Genomic DNA, 21812 nt, shown 5'->3' with positions numbered 1-21812 from the left:
TGTTTTCCCTTGAGTGACTGCGCCCCATCCCCTGAGACTTGCATCCATGGTTAGAAGGATCCAGTTCTAAATCCCGAACCTGCGGCCCTCCAGAAAGTGAGGCATTTTCAGCCACCAGAGGAGTGAAATCCTTTCTTTTGGCGACAGACGTATCCTCTGGTGCATATGTAGATGAGAACCCGACCACTATATATTTTGTGTGCTCACAGGTACCAGGGGAAACACCAGAATTTTTCTGATGTTCCCACGTGTACCAGTGAGTGAACAAAAATCCAGGCGCAACAGTTAGTGGTTAGATCACCAATTCATCAATAAATGGCTAAGAATTATACTAATCACCAAGCAATTATACAAGCTGCTCCCACTTAATAGCCTAGGGTTAAACTATAGTCAATATACAAACATAAGGTACTTAATAGAGAGCGCTTAAATTCCAATCACATTTATTAGATATATTAAAAAGTAAATATAGATAAAAATAATCACATTTATATACATAAATTATGCATGTATGGCACTTAAAAAAGCTGAAAGACACCTCAATTGATACTGATAAACTGTATGGCTCCAAAGTATTCTTAAAGTTCATAAATGTATAGGCAGTCCATAGCCATATATTATGTATCTTAGTAGGCTAGTTTGGCCAGAATTACTTGATATCCAGTTATTTATATATCCTAGGAATTCTTTGTGTATAAGGATATATACACTGACTATAGCAAATTTGCTGTTATTGAGAGTCCAGATATTTAAATGGATACAAAAGCTGCAGTCATTAGATCCAAATTATCCTGATGTGTGCACTCACCAGGACCCGGTATTAACCATTTGCCGCTCTACTTCACTTTTATACTGCTGGCGTAGTATGGGGTTTATACAAATTACAGTGACCGGTAAGGTCAGTGCAATGTTTTCACCTCACCTCGCCGCAGGCTGGAACGTGATGCTTCTTATTGAATGGAGCGGCCGACGACTGTGGCTACACACCGCAAGCTGTATTTTTAGCCGGAACAAAGCTGGATATGTGGTCTCAGTCTGCTCGAGCCAGAACAAACCAAATGTGGTAGGACAGCCCCCTGCTGAGATAACCTGTCATACGGCTGTGATGCGCCCGTGTGTAGCTGGATATCTGGAACAGGTGGAAGCCAACAGTCCAAAACAATCAGGTTACTCTCAGCACCAGTGCCAGTTTCCTTAACATGTTTCTCCGTTATAGCATTAGAACGGTTTCATCAGAAGGTATGTCCCTGTGGTCCACATTCTGCTTTTTAAACAGAGTCTCCTCCAATAGTATGATCCTGCTCATTATAGGGTACAGGTGTGCCACAGGTGTCACATGCATATAGAATCTGCGGGGATTGCGGGTCGGCGTCTCTGACCATTTGGCCATAATGGCTATTAATAAAAAGTGATGTCTCACATCCATTTGTCTCGCAGACTAGCTGCAATTAGATTTAGCTGTTTTAAGTTCACGCGTTGCCATTGATAATATTGATATGAAGTCTTTTTTAATAACTAATTCTTAATGATGAACATGTATGTAATTTATTTATTATTATTTGTAAGATACTATTATATTATAATTAATTGGAATATGGCTTTTAGAATATATTGTTAAACTGAATACTAATCTAGGTATGAGATTCTATATGCATGTGACACCTGTGGCACACCTGTACCCTATAATGAGCAGGATCATACTATTGGAGGAGACTCTGTTTAAAAAGCAGAATGTGGACCACAGGGACATACCTTCTGATGAAACCGTTCTAATGCTATAACGGAGAAACATGTTAAGGAAACTGGCACTGGTGCTGAGAGTAAACTGATTGTTTTGGACTGTTGGCTTCCACCTGTTCCAGATATCCAGCTACACACGGGCGCATCACAGCCGTATGACAGGTGATCTAAGCCGGGGGCTGTCCTACCACATTTGGTTTGTTCTGGCTCGAGCAGACTGAGACCACATATCCAGCTTTGTTCCGGCTAAAGATACAGGTTGCGGTGTATAGCCACAGTCGTCGGCCGCTCCATTCAATAAGAAGCATCACGTTCCAGCCTGCGGCGAGGTGAGGTGAAAACATTGCACTGACCTTACCGGTCACTGTAATTTGTATAAACCCCATACTACGCCAGCAGTATAAAAGTGAAGTAGAGCGGCAAATGGTTAATACCGGTTCCTGGTGAGTGCACATATCAGGATATTTTGGATCTAATGACTGCAGCTTTTGTATCCATTTAAATATCTGGATTGTCAATAACAGCAAATTTGCTATAGTTAGTGTATATATCCTTATACACAAAGAATTCCTAGCATATATAAATAACTGGATATCAAGTAATTCTGGCCAAACTAGCCTACTAAGATACATAATATATGGCTATGGACTGCCTATACATTTATGAACTTTAAGAATACTTTGGAGCCATACAGTTTATCAGTATCAATTGAGGTGTCTTTCAGCTTTTTTAAGTGCCATACATGCATAATTTATGTATATAAATGTGATTATTTTTATCTATATTTACTTTTTAATATATCTAATAAATGTGATTGGAATTTAAGCGCTCTCTATTAAGTACCTTATACTTGTCTAGGAGGTCCAGTTGGTAGGATCGAGCATGAAATCTGCCGTATTTTGCCAGAAGGCGAGTGCACTGATGAACCGATACCCGGGCAGGCTTCAAGACATCCCGGACCATCGATTGTATCACCAATGCTTTCTCCACTGGTAGAAACACCCTCTGCACTTCTATGTAGAGGATCATCCCCAGGAAAGACAATCTCCTCGTCGGTTCCAAATGTGACTTTGGAAGGTTCAGGATACAACCATGTTCCCTGAGCAGACGAGTTGTGAAAGCAATGGACTGCAACAACCTCTCCCTGGATGATACCTTTATTATCAGATCGTCCAGATATGGAATTATGTTCACTCCCTGTCTGCGGAGGAGAACCATCATCTCTGCCATCACCTTGGTGAACACCCTCGGTGCTGTGGAGAGCCCGAATGGCAGTGCCTGAAACTGATAGTGACTGTCTAACAGTGCAAATCTGAGATAAGCTTGATGTGGAGGTACGCATCCTTGATATCCAGGGATATCAGAAACTCTCCCTCCTCCAGTCCTGAGATCACCGCTCTCAGAGATTCCATTTTGAATTTGAACTCCCTTAAATAAGGGTTTAACGATTTCAAGTTCAAAATCGGTCTGACCGAACCATCCGGTTTCGGTACCACAAAGAGGTTTGAATAGTAACCCATGTGTTGCATATGAGGTGGCACTGGAACAATGACCTCTGACTTTTCCAATTTTTGGATGGCTTCCTGTAGGATAGCCCTGTCTGTCAGTAAAGCTGGCAAGCCTGATTTGAAGATTCGGTGAGGCGGGAGTTCTTGAAACTCCAGTCTGTACCCCTGGGACACAATATCCTGTACCCAGGGATCCAGGCCGGACGACACCCAGAAATGGCTGAAACGTCTGAGTCTCGCACCCACCAACCCGTTCTCCAGACTGTGCGGTCCACCATGATGCTGAGGATTTTGAGGAATCAGAAGAAGGCTTCTGGTCCTCAGAGCCTGCAGGAGCAGGCTTCTTGGATTTTACCCGACCACCTCTAAAGAAAGTGGTAGGAGGCTTGGACTTTTTCGTCTTAGCGGTCCGAAAGGACTGCGATGCGGAGGAAGAAAGTGGTTTCTTCGTAGAAGAGGCAGCTGAGGGAAGAAAAGGTGACTTATTCGCGGTAGCCGCGGAAATCCCCGCATTCAACGCTTCCCCAAATAGAGCCTGACCTGTGAAGGGTAGGTTCTCCACACTTCTCCTGGATTCCACGTCTGCTGACCATTGCCGTAGCCAGAGTCCCCTGCAAGCTGACCGACATGGTAGATATCCTTGCATTCAGCATACCCAGGTCCTTCATAGACTCCACCATGAAACCCACAGAATCCTGTATGTTATGTAAAAACAGTTCAATGTCACTTCTATCCATTGTATCTACGTCTTCTAGTAACGTGCCTGACCACTTTACTATAGCTTTAGAAATCCATGCACAGGCAATAGTCGGCCTTAACGCCACCCCTGAAGCAGTTTATATGGATTTGAGCGTAGTGTCAATTTTACGATCAGCCAGTTCTTTTAACGCGGTAGATCCGGGAACAGATAACAATACCTTTTTTTACAGCCTGGAAACAGATGCGTCAACTATGTCTGGGTTTTCCCATATTTTTCTATCCTCAGGGAAGGGAAAAGCAACTAGAAGCCTCTGTGGAAAGGCTTGTCTTTTTTAAGTGCTGCTTGGATTTCTAAGTGTGAGTTTTAAACAGCAAAAAGGTGAGTTAGAATACAGAAAAAGGTGAGTTTTATAAAACACAATCAGGAACACACATTTGCAGTACCATTAAACTTCTGGTGAGGCTGCAAGGGGCTGACCTTGTGAGTGAGTGAGAGGGTCTCTTACTTGGAGTAGCAGAGGGGCTGTGATTGTGCATGTGTGAGGGGCATTTTTTTTTTTAGCAGGAGCTGGATGTCACAACTGAGGGCCTGAGCTGACGGGAGGCAGCCTCAGTTGTAGGGGCTGAGATGTACCGGAACCTGGGAGGTTGTATCAGACCCCTGGACATGTAAGTAACATGAATAATAACTGCCCGAAGGCGTGACCACGACAACTTGGATAAAAGTCAATGATGTTTATTATGACAACTCCGCAACACAGCAGCAGTAAAAGAAAACGTAAAAGTCAGCAAAGAATAAATACAGTTCCTGGGTACTACAGGATGGCAGGAGCCACAGGGCACTGGTAGTGTGAGATAGTTCTTATGATCTTCTAGATGGAAAGTCCTTACCAGGCCCGACTGTAGCAATGGAGATAACCCAGGATTGTGCCAGCTGGTGTTCCAGGAAAAGCTGGGTTGCTGAAGATAAAACAGCTGCTGTAGATACTGGCTGGAACCAGACTGTTGTTAGCACGGAGTGGATACTGGCTGGAACCAGTTAAATAATAAATGAACTTGGGAGCGATGAAATATGAACTGAAATGTAGAACTTGAGAGCGGAGAAATAATAATACCGGTGGAGAGTGGTAAAGTGTAGAAAGGACACCGGCCCTTTAAGGGAAGCTGTACTCTGCTGGAAGCTGAGCTGGAAGCAGGTAATGTTGTAGCTGGAAACAGATGAATCCACAATGGATTGGAGAGTCAGGCTACACCGCAGGTGGAATGCTGGTGCGGGTCTCTATGGTGGAAGTCTTGAGACAGGAGCTGGAACCTGGAAGACAATCACAGGAGAGAGACAAACAGGAACTAGGTTTGACAACCAAAGCACTGACGCCTTCCTTGCTCAGGCACAGTGTATTTATACCTGCAGCAAGGAAGGGATTGGCTAGGCAATTATGCAGATTATCAATACTGAGAACAGATTGGTGGAAATGATCAGCTGACAGAATCCAAGATGGCTGCGCCCATGCAGACACTTGGAGGGAAGGTTGGTTTGTAATCCATGTGGTAATGAAAACAGTAATGGCGGCGCCGGCCACCGGAGACAGGAGGCGCCAGGCTGACAGATGCACATCCAACCACGCGGACACAGCGGAGGCCGCGGCTGACGTAATCGCCACTCAGACACTCTGCATGCAGAAGTTCAGGGACGGCGGCGGAGGCCGCGGGAGACGCCATGCCAGGTGTAATATGGCGTTTACTGTGACAGCGTCCCAGAGTGACAGGAGAGGATACAGGAATGTACACATCAGGATAACAGATAGGATCCGGTCCTGGAGCGCTGAGCCAGCCTTAGGAGGCATCTGATGGGTAAGAAATGGCGTCCAGATACCCGGATCGTGACAGCACCCCCCCCTTTAGGAGTGGCCCCAGGACACTTCTTTGGCTTTTGAGGAAACTTGGAATGGAATCTCCGGACCAAGGCAGGAGCATGGACATCAGAAGCATTGGTCCATGAACGTTCCTCAGGACCATAACCCTTCCAGTCAATAAGATATTGTAGTTGACCGTAACGGTGACGTGAGTCCAGGATCTTGGCCACTTCATACTCAACGCCTCGTTGAGTTTGGACTTTCGGAGTTGGAGGAAGTGAGGAATGAAACCGATTCAAGATCAGCGGTTTCAACAGGGAAACATGGAATGTCCTGGGTATTTTTAAGAAGGGAGGCAACTGGAGTCTGTAAGCAACAGGATTGATGACTTGTTCAATCTTGAAAGGACCGATATAGCGAGGTGCAAACTTCATACTGGGAACTCTTAACCTCAAATTCTTCGTGGATAACCATACCCGATCACCCACCTTGAGAGCAGGAACTGCTCGACGCTTCTTATCCGCAAACTTCTTGTACCTGAACGATGCCTTGAGCAGAGCTGATCGTACGCTCTTCCAGATATTGGCAAACTGATGCAAGGTGATATCCACTGCGGGAACAGAAGTTGCTGGAAGCGGTTGGAACTCAGGGACTTTAGGGTGGAATCCAAAGTTAGTGAAGAATGGTGTTGAAGCAGATGAAGAATGATACTGGTTGTTATGACAGAACTCGGCCCAGGGAAGTAATTGAACCCAGTCATCTTGAGAGGAGGACACATAGATGCGGAGGAAGGCCTCCAAGTCCTGATTCACCCTCTCGGTTTGACCATTGGTCTGAGGATGGTAAGCCGTGGAAAACTTTAGCTTGACTTGGAGGACTTGACATAAACTTCGCCAGAATTTGGCTGTGAATTGAACTCCTCGATCTGAGATAATTTCTTCAGGAAGACCGTGGAGTCGGAAGATCTCTTGTATGAATACTTGAGCCAACTTGGAAGCTGACGGAAGACCGGTGAGAGGAATGAAGTGTGCCATCTTGGTGAACCGGTCAACTACCACCCAGATGGTATTGAACTTGTTGCACATGGGTAAGTCTGTAATGAAATCCATCGACAAGTGGGTCCATGGTCGACGGGGAATGGATAGTGGAACCAGTTGCCCCGCAGGCGACTGGCGGGATACTTTATGTTGGGCACACTTTGGGCAAGATGCAATAAACTCCAAGACGTCCTTTTTCAGAGTTGGCCACCAATAGGACCTAGAGATAAACTCCAGGGTTTTTTGGATACCTGTATGTCCGGCAAAACGGGAAGCATGGGCCCAATGCATGAGCTTCTTCCTTAGCATCGGCTTCACAAAACTTTTCCCTGATGGGGGCGTAGAGTCCATCCCTACCGTGGAGAATGCCAACGGATTTATAATAGGATGCTTGTCTGAAGACTCTGACTCATTTTCTTGCTCCCATGAGCGGGAAAGGGCATCGGCCTTGCGATTCTGAGAGCCCGGACAGAACTGGAGTTTAAAGTCGAACCTGGAAAAGAAAAGTGCCCATCTGGCCTGACGAGGGTTGAGACATTGTGCGCCCTTCAGGTATAAAAGGTTCTTGTGGTCTGTAAGTATGGTGATTGAATGAGAAGCTCCCTCCAACAGATACCTCCACTCTTCTAGAGCGAGCTTGATGGCTAGCAACTCCTGGTCGCCAATGGCATAGTTGCGCTCAGCTGGGGAGAACTTCCGGGAGAAGAAACTGCAAGGGTGTAAATGGCCATCTTTAGCCCTCTGAGATAACACCGCTCCTACTCCAATGGAGGAGGCATCCACCTCTAAGATGAAAGGAGAGTCGATGTCAGGCTGTTTCAGAACAGGCGCAGAGATGAACCTTTGTTTTAAAAGATGAAATGCTTGCATGGCTTCTTCAGACCACTTGGACGGGTTAGCACCCTTCTTAGTGAAAGCAGTAATAGGCGCCACAATGGTGGAAAAGTCTCGTATAAACTTTCGATAATAGTTGGCGAACCCTAAGAACCTCTGGACCCCTTTGAGGGTTAAGGGTACCGGCCAATTTTGGATTGCTTGTAGTTTCTCAGGATCCATCTCTAGTCCGGAACCGGACACAATGTACCCTAGAAACGGAATGGACTTGACTTCAAAGACGCATTTTTCTAATTTGCAATAGAGATGATTGACACGGAGACGGGACAGAACCTCTTTAACCCAAAAACGATGTTCCTCTAAATCGTTGGCAAAAATGAGGATATCGTCTAGATAGACCACGACATGACGGAATAGAATGTCTCTGAAGATCTCATTGACAAAATGCTGGAAGACAGCTGGAGCATTGCTCAATCCGAAGGGCATGACGAGGTACTCATAATGTCCGTCACGGGTGTTAAAGGCGGTCTTCCACTCGTCACCCTCACGGATCCGGATGAGATTGCATGCACCTCGCAAGTCCAGCTTTGTAAAGATGGTAGCTCCGCTAACTCTGTCAAAGAGCTCAGTAATCAGGGGTAAAGGATAACGGTTCTTGATGGTAATGTCGTTCAAACCTCTGTAGTCGATGCACGGCCGCAGACCACCATCTTTCTTTTTTACAAAAAAGAAGCCTGCGCCGGCTGGAGAAGAAGAAGGTCGAATGAACCCCTTTGCTAGGTTCTCTTTAATATATTCCTCCATAGAATGCGTCTCAGGCAGAGACAACGGATAAGTTCGGCCTCGAGGTGGAACCTTCCCTGGAACGAGAGCAATCGGACAGTCCCATTCTCTATGAGGAGGAAGGATATCAGCAGAAGCTTTACTGAACACATCCGTGAAATCTTGATATGGAGGAGGTGGAACATCAGACGACCTGGGGGAGGAAGAACAGACAGGCAATACTTTAAACAAACATGTCTCAGCACAGGAGGAACCCCATGCCAGGATTTGCGTAGTCGTCCAATCAATTGTAGGATTGTGAAGACGGAGCCATGGAAGGCCCAGGACCACAGGATGTGTGGCTCTTGGAATCACTAAAAAAGAAATAAGTTCGGAATGAAGAACTCCCACTCTCAGACGAACTGGTAGAGTCCTTAAAGAAATAACTGCATCAAAAATTTTGCTGCCATCCACGGCAGTTAAAGAAATGGACGAAGGAAGTCTCTCGGTGGGTAGGGACCACCGTTTAACATAGGCTTCGGTAATAAAGTTCCCAGCTGCTCCGGAATCAAGGAGGGCAATGACGTTCCGATAACGTTGAGCAACTTGAAGCGAGACTGGGAGATTACAATCTTGAGGAGATGGAGAGGAGATCATTACTCCTAGCCGGCCCTCTCCTTGGCGAGCTAGGATTTGGAGTTTCCCGGACGTTTGGGACAGGCATTAATGGTGTGAGACGGAGCTGCACAATAGAGACAGAGAAACTCGGAGAGACGTCTTCGGCGCTCAGCAGGAGTTAAACGGGAACGGCCAAGTTGCATGAGCTCATCTTTAGATGGTGACAGTTGACGAGGAGGAGGAGCAGAAGATTTTGGAGCAGATGATCTTCCACGCTCAGTTGCTCTCTCTCTGAAACGTAAATCAACTTTCGTGCAGAGTGAGATTAGCTCATCTAATTTAGAAGGTAAGTCTCTGGTAGCTAACTCATCTTTAATACGCTCAGATAAGCCATGCCAGAATGCAGCATACAGGGCCTCGTCGTTCCATGCCAGTTCGGATGCCAGGATCTGGAACTGTATCAGATATTGTCCTACAGTACGTGACCCCTGGCGTAAACGGAGAATCTCGGATGAAGCTGAGGTTACCCGGCCTGGCTCGTCGAAGATGCGCCTGAATGTTGACACGAAGGCAGTGTAGGAAGATAGCAGGGTGTCAGACCTCTCCCATAACGGTGATGCCCAATCAAGGGCTGAGCCACTGAGAAGAGAAATAATGTAGGCAATTTTTGTACGGTCACTGGGAAAATTGCCAGGTTGTAGCTCAAACTGAATCTCACACTGGTTGAGAAATCCCCTGCAGAATCTTGGAGATCCGTCAAATTTTGCTGGCGTTGGAAGATGAAGACGTGGAGCAGAAATGGGTAAGGTGGGTGGGGTTATAGCTGGAGTCACTGTGGTTGACGCACCAGACGCGCCTGATCCACGGAGAGTTGTCTGAATCCCATCCAGCCGAGTAGAGAGATCCTGGAGACAGCGGATGATGTGGCCCTGTGCAGCCTCCTGATGTTCTAGTCGGGCTGCCAGTTCTTGCATCGGCCTGGCCGCTTGATCCTGGTCTCCGGCTGGATTCATTAGGTCAGTGCTTACTGTCACAACTGAGGGCCTGAGCTGACGGGAGGCAGCCTCAGTTGTAGGGGCTGAGATGTACCGGAACCTGGGAGGTTGTATCAGACCCCTGGACATGTAAGTAACATGAATAATAACTGCCCGAAGGCGTGACCACGACAACTTGGATAAAAGTCAATGATGTTTATTATGACAACTCCGCAACACAGCAGCAGTAAAAGAAAACGTAAAAGTCAGCAAAGAATAAATACAGTTCCTGGGTACTACAGGATGGCAGGAGCCACAGGGCACTGGTAGTGTGAGATAGTTCTTATGATCTTCTAGATGGAAAGTCCTTACCAGGCCCGACTGTAGCAATGGAGATAACCCAGGATTGTGCCAGCTGGTGTTCCAGGAAAAGCTGGGTTGCTGAAGATAAAACAGCTGCTGTAGATACTGGCTGGAACCAGACTGTTGTTAGCACGGAGTGGATACTGGCTGGAACCAGTTAAATAATAAATGAACTTGGGAGCGATGAAATATGAACTGAAATGTAGAACTTGAGAGCGGAGAAATAATAATACCGGTGGAGAGTGGTAAAGTGTAGAAAGGACACCGGCCCTTTAAGGGAAGCTGTACTCTGCTGGAAGCTGAGCTGGAAGCAGGTAATGTTGTAGCTGGAAACAGATGAATCCACAATGGATTGGAGAGTCAGGCTACACCGCAGGTGGAATGCTGGTGCGGGTCTCTATGGTGGAAGTCTTGAGACAGGAGCTGGAACCTGGAAGACAATCACAGGAGAGAGACAAACAGGAACTAGGTTTGACAACCAAAGCACTGACGCCTTCCTTGCTCAGGCACAGTGTATTTATACCTGCAGCAAGGAAGGGATTGGCTAGGCAATTATGCAGATTATCAATACTGAGAACAGATTGGTGGAAATGATCAGCTGACAGAATCCAAGATGGCTGCGCCCATGCAGACACTTGGAGGGAAGTTTGGTTTGTAATCCATGTGGTAATGAAAACAGTAATGGCGGCGCCGGCCACCGGAGACAGGAGGCGCCAGGCTGACAGATGCACATCCAACCACGCGGACACAGCGGAGGCCGCGGCTGACGTAATCGCCACTCAGACACTCTGCATGCAGAAGTTCAGGGACGGCGGCGGAGGCTGCGGGAGACGCCATGCCAGGTGTAATATGGCGTTTACTGTGACAGCGTCCCAGAGTGACAGGAGAGGATACAGGAATGTACACATCAGGATAACAGATGGGATCCGGTCCTGGAGCGCTGAGCCAGCCTTAGGAGGCATCTGATGGGTAAGAAATGGCGTCCAGATACCCGGATCGTGACACTGGAAGCCGAGTGAAAAGGAGGTGCAGTGAGCTGGAACAACTGCAACTGCTAAGTGGAGTATAGGTGCCGCAGGAGAGAGTACTACGGCTGTATAAAAGTGAAGGACCAAGACCCGCACAAAGATAGATAAGTATAAGCCAGCTTAATTATTGTATAAGTGAGATTGCTTGTCTTCTACTTTTTATTTTTGCTGCTTTTTCTTTGAGAGTAACAGGGAGTTAGACCTTACAAACAATATGGGAGGGGCTGTGATTGGGGACCTCACTCAGTGCATGTCGTGCAAGATGTATGCACACCTGGAGCTACCGGCCCAGTGTGATTACATCTGCACGAGGTGTGTGCGAACGGTTGCCCTGGAAGCCCAGGTAACTGATCTAGAGCAAACCGTTACGTGACTGAGGGAGATTCACAATCTCGAGCGTAGTTTAGACAGAACGGTTAAGGAGTTGCGGGAGGGGTCACTGGTAGAAGAGGATGATGATCAGGTAGCCAGTTGGGTCACAGTTAGAAGGAAGAAAAAGAGGGGGAGGCTCGACATCTCCGAACTATTAAACCCGAACAAATTTGCCCGATTGGACGAGGAATCGGAGGATGATAGTGAAGAAATGACGGTGCCGGAGGAGACTGCTCCCTCTAGCATCCAGAGGAGCGATCCCTCTGGCACGGTTGGGATAAAAGATAGAGAGGTACCTAGTCAGATGGTGGTGGTAGGGAATTCTATCATCAGGAAGGCAGATAGGGCAATCTGCTACCGGGACCGTGATCGCCGTACAGTCTGTTGTCTCCCGGGTGCTCGGGTACGGCACATCGCGGACCGGGTAGATAGATTGTTGGGAGGGGCTGGGAAAGACCCGGCGGTCTTGGTGCACGTTGGCACCAAAGACAAAGTTAGCGGAAGGTGGGATGTCCTTAAGAAAGACTATAGGGACTTAGGAAAGAAACTGAAGGCAAGGACATCTAAGGTAATATTCTCGGAATTATTACCCGTGCCACGTGCTAGTCCAGGGAGGCAGAGGGAGATTAGGGAGGTAAATGTGTGGCTTAGGGATTGGTGCAGGAAAGAGGGGTTTGTGTTCCTGGAACACTGGGCGGACTTCTCAGTCAGGCGCCATCTCTTTTGTCGTGACGGATTGCACCTGAATGAGGAGGGGGCAGCGGTGCTGGGGGGAAGGATGGTTAGAAGGTTGGAGGAGATTTTAAACTAGGAGCCTGGGGGGAGGGTGAGAATAGTGGGGATGGCGGTAGTAAACGAAATGAGGGAGAAGTTGGGGGGAGGGTAAGAGCAGGCGGTAAGGTTACTAACATGGGTACTAAAAGGGATTTTACCAAAGCACTAACCAATGACGATTACAGGTCATCATTGCTACATAAGGTGAAAGATGTCCCTAACGCAAGGGAAAATACTTATCTTAGTTGTATGTATGTAAACGCCAGAAGCATTACTGGTAAAAAGGGTGAACTAGAAATACTTGCAGCAAGCAAACAGTATGATATTATAGGCATTACTGAAACTTGGTGGGATGAATCTCATGATTGGACAGTCAATCTGGAGGGCTATACACTGTTTAGGAGAGACGGACTAAATAAAAAGGGTGGAGGGGTGTGTCTTTACGTAAAGCCGTTTTTAAAACCTGATATACGGGAAGATATTCAGGAGGGGACTGTAGACACTGTCGAGACATTATGGGTAGAAATTGCATGCGGGGAAAAAGGAATAAAAAAGTTAGTATTGGGTGTATGCTATAGGCCGCCTGGTATCAACGCATCTGATGAGGAATTGTTACTAAAGCAAATTGAAAGAGCAGCAGGAGTAGGAGACGTAGTGATGGGAGATTTTAACTATCCAGAGATAAACTGGAAAAACGATTCATGTGATACTGCTAGGGGAAATATGTTTTTAAACACACTTAATGATAACTACTTAGTCCAACTAATTGAGGAACCAACTAGGTACAATGCAATCTTAGACCTGGTATTAACAAACAATGGGGATTTGGTATCAGGTATTACAGTAGAGGAACCCATAGGAAACAGCGACCACAATATGGTCACATTCAATATCAGTTTCCATAAACAGCCCTATACTGGCTCAACTAGGACTCTAAACTTTAGCAAAGCAAATTTTGAAAAGATGAGGGTATTTTTCAGGGATATTGAATGGGAAGGTTTGTTTGTAGGAAAAAATACTACGGAGAAATGGGAGGTACTAAAATTCCTGCTAGCCAAAAACACACTCAAATTTATTTCGTATGAGTAGCAAAAAAAGGAATAAAAATCATAAACCGTTGTGGCTTAACAAAAAGATTAAGGAACTTATGGGCAAGAAAAGGCGAGCATTTAAAAAAATACAAATCTGACGGGGAAGCAGAGTCATTTCAGCACTATAAGGAATATAACAAAATTTGCAAAAAGGAAATAAGAGCGGCTAAAGTAGAAACTGAAAAACTAGTAGCAAAGGAAAGCAAAGCGAATCCCAAAAAATTATTTAAATACATTAATAGCAAGAGATTAAAGAAGGAGAGTATAGGCCCTTTAAAAGACAAGTTGGGAGTCTTAAGCAAAAATGATAATGACATAGCGGACACACTAAATGAGTTTTTTTCAACAGTATTCACCAGAGAGGACCCATTTCAGGGACTGACACACAATCTCAATAATGAGAATATGTACTTATTTAAGCGAGGAAGTAGTCTGTGACCAATTAAAACATTTAAAGATTAATAAATCACCAGGGCCCGATGGTATTCATCACCCAAGGGTTCTAATGGAGCTTCACTCTGAACTGGCAAAACCGCTATCTTTGATCTTTAAGGATTCAGTTATATCAGGTATGGTTCCCAAAGACTGGCGTATAGCGGAAGTAGTGCCTATATTCAAAAAGGGAAGTAAAGCTAAACCAGGTAATTATAGACCAGTTAGTCTTACATCTATAGTGGAGAAAGTATTGGAAGGTATTCTTAGAGATAGTATTCAGAAGTTCCTTGAAGTCAATAAGGTCATTAAAAGGAATCAACATGGGTTTATGAAGGACAGATCCTGTCAAACCAACTTACTTGGCTTTTATGAAACAGTAAGCGCAAACCTAGATCAGGGTAAAGACGTGGATGTAATCTTTTTAGACTTTGCCAAAGCGTTCGATACTGTACCACACATGAGACTTATCTACAAGCTACAAGAATCAGGGCTAGGAAGCACAATATGCACTTGGGTCAAAAACTGGTTAGATAATAGGGAGCAGCGCGTTGTGGTTAATGGATCTTTTTCAACTTGGACTGAAGCGCTAAGTGGTATGCCGCAAGGCTCAGTATTAGGACCGCTATTGTTCAATATTTTCAATAACGACCTAACAGAAGGTCTAGAGAGCATGGTGTCAATTTTTGCAGATGATACCAAATTGTGTAAGGCTATAAATACAGAGGAGGATGCCGAGTCTCTTCAGAACGACTTAGTTAAATTAGAAGCATGGGCAGCCAAATGGAGAATGCGCTTCAACACAGACAAGTGTGAGGTAATGCACTGTGGTAACAAGAACAAAAATTACACCTACCTACTAAATGGGGTAAAATTAGGGGATTCTGTACTGGAAAAGGACTTAGGTGTCCTCATAGATAGCAAGCTAAGCAGTAGTACCCAAAGTAGGACTGCAGCAAAGAAGGCTAATAAGATATTAGCATGCATAAAACGGGGTATTGATGCTAGGGACGAGAGTATTATACTCCCGTTATATAAATCACTAGTGAGGCCACACCTTGAATACTGTGTACAATTCTGGGCACCGTACTACAAAAAGGATATCCTGGAGCTTGAAAAGGTACAGAGGAGGGCGACCAAACTAATTAAGGGCATGGAGACGATGGAATACAAGGAAAGGCTTGAAAGACTAGGCATGTTTACATTGGAAAAGCGGAGACTAAGAGGGGATATGATCAACATCTACAAATATATAAGGGGACAATACACAGAGCTTGTGCGGGACCTGTTTTTGGTTAGATCAACACAGAGGACTCGTGGACACTCGCTCAGGTTAGAGGAGAGGAGATTCCGCACAATACGGCGTAAAGGCTTTTTCACGTTAAGGACAATACGTGTTTGGAATTCCCTGCCCGAGGGAGTTGTAATGGCGGAATCTGTCAACACCTTTAAGAATGGGTTAGATAAATTCCTAATGGATAAGGATATCCAGGTGTATGGTGCATAGTCATGCATTATAGTTACTATAAATAGGGATAAAATGCAATGGCTGACAGCAGCACCAGTCAGAAATTTTAGTCAAATCATCATGCATAGGATACCACAAATAGGTTGAACTCGATGGACAATTGTCTTTTTTCAACCTCAGATACTATGTTACTATGTTACTATGTAACCCTCTTGGGAATCTGGAATTTTTTCTCCGGGGTTTACCAGGATTTTTCAAATAGAGCGTCTAATTCTTTAGACCCAGGGAAGGTTAGCGAGGCTTTCTTATTGTCTGTGAAGTAAGCCTCCTCAACCTGCTCAGGTGGTGTGTCAGTAATTTTTAACACATCTGTAATGGCCTCAATCATGAGCTGCACCCCGTTTACATTGGATGCCGCCCCCCTCAGCACATCCCCGTCACCGTTTACTGTATCAGAGTCGGTATCCATGTCGGCTTGCATAATCTGGGCAAGCGCACGTTTCTTTGGGTATATGCTTGCGGCTTTAGAAGGAATAGGAACAGAACCTGACGAAACTGCCATAGAATTCTTTAAAATTCAGACTCCGTATGAGCCACCCTAGTAGCAATCTGAGAGATCATTCCCTTAATTAAAGTCAGCCATTCTGGCTCAGAGATAGAACCCTGAGACAAGACATTACATTCCTGGGTACATGGAATGGATTCCTCTGGAGAAGAAACTTCCTCTGCAGCATAAGACACAGAGTCCCTGGACATGGCTACGTGAAAGAGCATACACACACACACACACACACACACACAGAAAGTCAGACATAGTTTTCCCCACAAGTACCTTCAGAGAAACACAGAGCTTGGAGCCAGCACACACACAGTGCTTAGGGGGTAATTCCAAGTTGATCGCAGCAGGATTTTTGATAGCAATTGGGCAAAACCATGTGCACTGCAGGGGAGGCAGATATAACATGTGCAGAGAGAGTTAGGGCGGCGGCATAGCGTTTGCACGGCTGCTAAAAACTGCTAGCGAGCGAACAACTCGGAATGACCACCATAGAGACTTCAAAAATGTAAAATGTGGTCATTTGCATTCAGCTCTGTGTTAACAGACTTCTTATATCTTCTTATATCTTCACAAAGTCCTTGTGTTTTATAAAGAAACAAATAATAATTTTTCTGTATAAACAATTTCCAAAGAAACTGCGTAGAAGCAACTCTTTTATTGCCAAAGATAATATGTAACAACTGATCACGTGTTCTGTTTTTGGTGTATAGAGTGGCATCTTAAGGGCCCCATACACTAGGATGATAATGCCCGATTTCATCCGATTTTGGGCATTTGGCCCGATATATCGGATGAAATCAGGCATTTTGGAGGGGTTTCCAATCCGATGCGCGGTCCCGTGAGCATCGGATCGGATCCTCCAGATTGAATGTGCTGCACATTCAATCATGTCCGACCCCGCAGGCATGGCTGGGATCGTCCAGGATACATCGGATGCAAAAGGACAGCATACGATGTATCTTGGGTGATCCTGCCCCACCGGGAGACTGCCTGAGTGATCGCTTGAGACATGTCAGACGGACATGTTGCGTAAGTGTATGGGGCCCTTTAGTTTAGCAGCAGTGGTATTGGGGTTTAACCCATTATACTATATAGAGATGTACATATCTATTTCTGTATATATATCTTTTTAAAAGATTATCAAATGGAAAGATTCAAATAACTTAGCTACAATATTATAAAAAAAATGGAAACAAAACCTCCTAGTATCTACCAAAATATTGTAATATTTGCCTTCTATGTTTCTAATACGTACAGTATACAAGGATTTATGTAACATGCTAAAGAATAAATACAGCACTGATAATTATTAGTAGGTTTATCGCTTCTTTGGCTGCAGTTGTGCTACACTGGCGGCTTTAGATCTTCTTCACCCCTAGTATGTTCAAATAAGAGATAATACACATGAAGCTCAGCTTGATGGCATTGGTCCCGATATACGAGGGATTGTACTAAACATTCAGCTGCTGTCAGTTTATGTATTTGTAGTGCTTTTTGCATTACTTTCATTTAAGTTATAGTCTGTGCATTTACTAGATGGAAATATGCCCCTCGGTTTGCTAGAAGCTGTTGATGAGTTCCGTGTTCTATTATCCTCCCGTTCTTCATGACCACAATAAGATCCGCATTCTGTACTGTGGACAGTCTGTGTGCGATCATGATACAAGTTCTTCCTTTCCTCGCTTGGTCTAGTGCTTGTTGTACAACCTGAATAGGATAGAAATGATTCTGTAGTGAGAAATGGTCAGTTTAGTTAAATTATTTCACATGGAGAAATGACCCACTAGATATCTGGTGACTATCACTCAATAGTCCTTAAAGTGGTTATCTAGCTATAGGGTGGGGTTGGACAAGTCCACTTTTCCAGTTTTATGAGTCTGTGCCTAGAACATAAACGTTTTCAGTGCATGGCTTATAATGCTTTACACCACGGCTGCAATCTACCCAGGGGCGTTTTAACAGAGGAGGGGGCCCGTGTGCTGTGTATGTCGCAGTAGACTCCGGAATTGTGCCGGAGTCTACTGCACATGCGCAGGTCTCCTGAAACATGGCGCTCGCCATGTTCCGGAGATCAAAATCACTACTGTGCATGCGCGGCGGACATTTTGGTGGCGATTTGTAGTGCCTGACGCTGGACTCCAGAAAGGTAAGTATTATAAATGGGTGCAGTGTGTGCGGTGTGGGCCCCTCTTTGGACCCAGGGGCCCATGTGCACCGCACACATTGCACCCATTACAGAAACGCCTATGAATCTACCTCTGTTGTACTGTAAACTCATATCTCCTATATAATAGCCCAGATTTGTGACTCTGTGCCTGTGTGGTAATGCTGGGCGTGGCTAGGAGCTTTCATTGGGTTAGCAGCAGGTCTATCAAACCCATTCCACAGCTGATTGGGCAAGAAACGCCCTCCCACACAGGTTACATCCAATGGGAGGCTCTGCCCTTTGGCTGCTGTGTGTTCCCAGAGCAGGATTAACAATGGGGCTGATGGAGCTGCGCTCCAGGTCCACACCTCAAAATAGCCCCCTGCATCTGCAGCAACATACCCTCCAACAATTTACACATAAAAATCGGTACAAATTCAAAAAGGGGGCGTGGCCACACTCCTTCTCCTAAACTTTCAATGGAAGTTTGGAGAGCCAAAAATTGGTACAGACCATAAAAAAAGGTACTGTACCTGCCAAAAAGGTACAGTTGAAGGGTATGCCACTGCATCTGCAGCAAGTCTCTGCACTGTACCTAGGGAAAAAAATCCTTTTACTGCAGCATCCTATGTCCTGCTGCCAGTCCGCCTTCCCCCTCCAGCATCAGCAATCCCCACTCCATAGCCGCGGCGCAGGTGGAACAAAAGCTGCTGTGGCCACCGGCATAGATGTGTATGAAAGCGGCGTAGCGGGAGGCTTTCATAGCCCTCCCTGCGCCTCATACTCTCTGATCCCCGGTGCCTCCTCTGCGCGTGATGTCACAGAAGTGCCACCACGCCACAGCCGCGCATAGATCCCCAGAGGCCCTGACTTCACAACACAGCACCTGGGCTGCCGACCTGGAAGCACTGAGATGGCTAATGTAATGGATAGAGTGGGTGATATCATGGAGGGTCATGTCTGGATGCTGAATCAATGTACAGCACTCTGACATTTACATTGATTCAGCGAGTCAGTCAGTTCTGCCAGCCAGTCACTATTGTTAGCGCCGGTGTCCCAACGTGCCGCATTACAGGGAAGTACACACACTAAATAAACTACAGCTCCCAGCAGCCCTTAGTGCTGGAGCATTCCGGCGCTAAGGGCTGCTGGGAGCTGTAGTTTATTGAGTGCATCTTCTTCCCTGTAATGCGGCACGTTTGGACACTGGCGCTAACAATAGTGGCTGGCTGCTTTGCGAGTCTCCGGGAGAGCCACTGCCAAAGGGAGGACAGCAGCTTAGCTGCTTCCAGGAGGTGAAGCAGGAGAAGCATTAACCGCCTCTACCCCACCTGCGGCACTCCCGGACCACCTCCCCCATCCGCGTCTCCCCCACACCTGCCACTCCCCAGCCACAGCACCTACTAGGTGATTCATCGGGCCCTGTGTGCGCTGTTCACGCCATTGTAAGGGGCTACGGCCCCTTAACCATCGCACGCCCTTTGTCCGTACAATATTTAACCACTCACAAAATTATGATTGGAGGTAATACTCCATATAATAAACATATTGAATGCCACAAGAGCGTGCAAGGGTTAAGGGGGCGTAGCCCCTTACGACGGTGTAAAGAGCGCACACAGGGCTCCATGAATCACCTAGCTACAGTATATAAGCTCAAGTCTCTCCATCAGGGAAAACTGCTGAAATGTCTGGACCTTACTGCTTCGCAAGATAACAAATATTTGAGCAATTGCATTATAAAAGCATAGTTGTTGACCTGCTAAACAAAACAAAAATAATTAATTAATCCAAAGTTATCTTGTAATATTCAACATTATTGTAAGAAATATTTCCGTAAATTCCTTATAATCTGAGGTTTCAATGATTGTTGCAACACATGCACAGTATATTTTTTTTACAAGCAAATAGATGACAGGATTTCTGTTTTCACCTTTTCACTTTCATTGTCCAATGCTGAGGTGGCCTCATCCAGCAGTAATAGTTTTGGAACACGGATAAGAGCTCGGGCAATGGCAATCCTCTGCTTCTGGCCTCCGGAGAGCTGAGTTCCTTTCCCTCCCACTGGAGTGTTATATTTCTAGAGAAAACATTTCTGTTTAAAATAATGGCATACTATAGAATACACTGGTTATAGACAAATGTTGTGGCATAAAGAAATATATATTTCTAGCTATATCTACAAAGGCTGGGACTTCTTTATACTGCTGTATGTACTGTAGCACTACACACTATCCATCTGAGTCAGCGTCGGCTTCATCCACATATGACTCAGATTAGAGAAGAGCTTCGGCCCCATAGCTCCAACTGCACCACAATGAGCAGAAATGTCACCTGTGTGCGCACATACCATGTTTTTTTCAGGCTGGGTATGTAATCTTGGCGGTCGGGATCCCGGCAGCCAGAATACTGACGCCGGGATCCTAGCCACTGAAATGCCAGGAAGCGGGGCAACCGCTAGGTAGCCCTTTGCGGGTTCGCTGCGCTCGCCAAGCTGCAGGCTAGGTTATATTTCCACTCTATGGCTGTCGTGGACACCCATGAGTGGGAATAGCCCTGGCGCAGCTGTCAGCATTCTCAGAGGTCAGGATCCCGGCGTCTGTATTCTGACCACAGGGATCCCGACAGCCGGGATATTAACTACATCCCGTTTCTCCAGGACCTCTACCATTTACTTCCCACATTCCGCCCATTGTACCACTAGCCTCCTACATACCATTCACCACACGTCCCCATGACACCCAGGGCCTGATTCAGAGCCACACGCAAACCATATGCAATGCCGGTATTCACGTAGTTGATTGATGTTTTTGCAACTGCGCATAGTCAGAGTCTCCTAAAACTCTTACAATGCATGCGTCACACAGGAAGACGCACACAGGCACTGTTGCAATTTGAGAGGCTTGCTATCAAAAATGTTGTGGAAAAGTGATGGGCATTTTTGGGCAGTGACAAGGAAGTGGCTTCTAGCCCATGTAAGAAATGTTGCAGGCGAGTGAAAGAAAGTGGCAGCATAGCCAGACACACAGCTGCAAGTATAAGAGACCATGCTCAGATAGAGAAACTGTACTTGCCATAGGCTGGCGCAACTTTCAACAGTGTGACTGATGGTGTCATCTAATGACGAACCTATCAGTACTACTGTGTGTACAAATGCTGAAAGTGAGCCACTCAGTCCTTGCCCATTTAGCCGCATGGATGTACACAGGGAAAGGTGTCTGTAGCGACAGATGGGCAGCCGCCAATAGATGCTGCTGCTTACACTTCTGATTGTGATTCAGAATCAGGCCTCCGATGATCTAGTCATATTACTTACTAACACATACCATTACTGTGCCCTTACATACCATCTCTCCTCCACATGTCACCAAATGTGCCACTAACAGATACCATTACTGTGCCCTTACATACCATCTCTCCTCCACATGTCACCAAATGTGCCACTAACAGATACCATTACTGTGCCCTTACATACCTCACTGTGTCCTCCATATGTCAACAAATGTCCCAGGTTTCCCCATATTTCATGCATTGGAACAAGTTCCCCCGTGCTACTC

General features: G+C 45.8%; 1 protein-coding gene and 1 long non-coding RNA gene across 4 annotated transcripts in view; one reads left to right on the top strand and one right to left on the bottom strand.

The window, feature by feature from the left end:
- The window catches only part of LOC134927388 (uncharacterized), a 149215-nt gene that overhangs the window by 35968 nt on the left and 91435 nt on the right, over positions 1-21812 (top strand). The gene's annotated exons all lie outside the window — the stretch shown is intronic.
- The window catches only part of LOC134927387 (ATP-binding cassette sub-family B member 5-like), a 215993-nt gene continuing 210929 nt past the window's right edge, over positions 16749-21812 (bottom strand). For all 3 annotated transcript variants that reach the window (XM_063921761.1, XM_063921762.1, XM_063921763.1), the window contains 2 exons: positions 20189-20335; positions 16749-17819 (listed from right to left, as the gene is read on the bottom strand). In XM_063921761.1, coding sequence (XP_063777831.1) covers positions 17622-17819; positions 20189-20335 — 345 coding nt within the window. In that variant the 3' untranslated portion in view covers positions 16749-17621. The remainder of the gene's footprint in view (positions 17820-20188; positions 20336-21812) is intronic.

This window comes from Pseudophryne corroboree, chromosome 5, assembly GCF_028390025.1.
Source record: "Pseudophryne corroboree isolate aPseCor3 chromosome 5, aPseCor3.hap2, whole genome shotgun sequence".
In the NCBI taxonomy this organism is placed as follows: Eukaryota; Metazoa; Chordata; class Amphibia; order Anura; family Myobatrachidae; genus Pseudophryne; species Pseudophryne corroboree.
The sequence above is the reverse complement of the archived record's forward strand: the minus strand, read 5'-3'. Positions and strand labels throughout refer to the sequence as shown.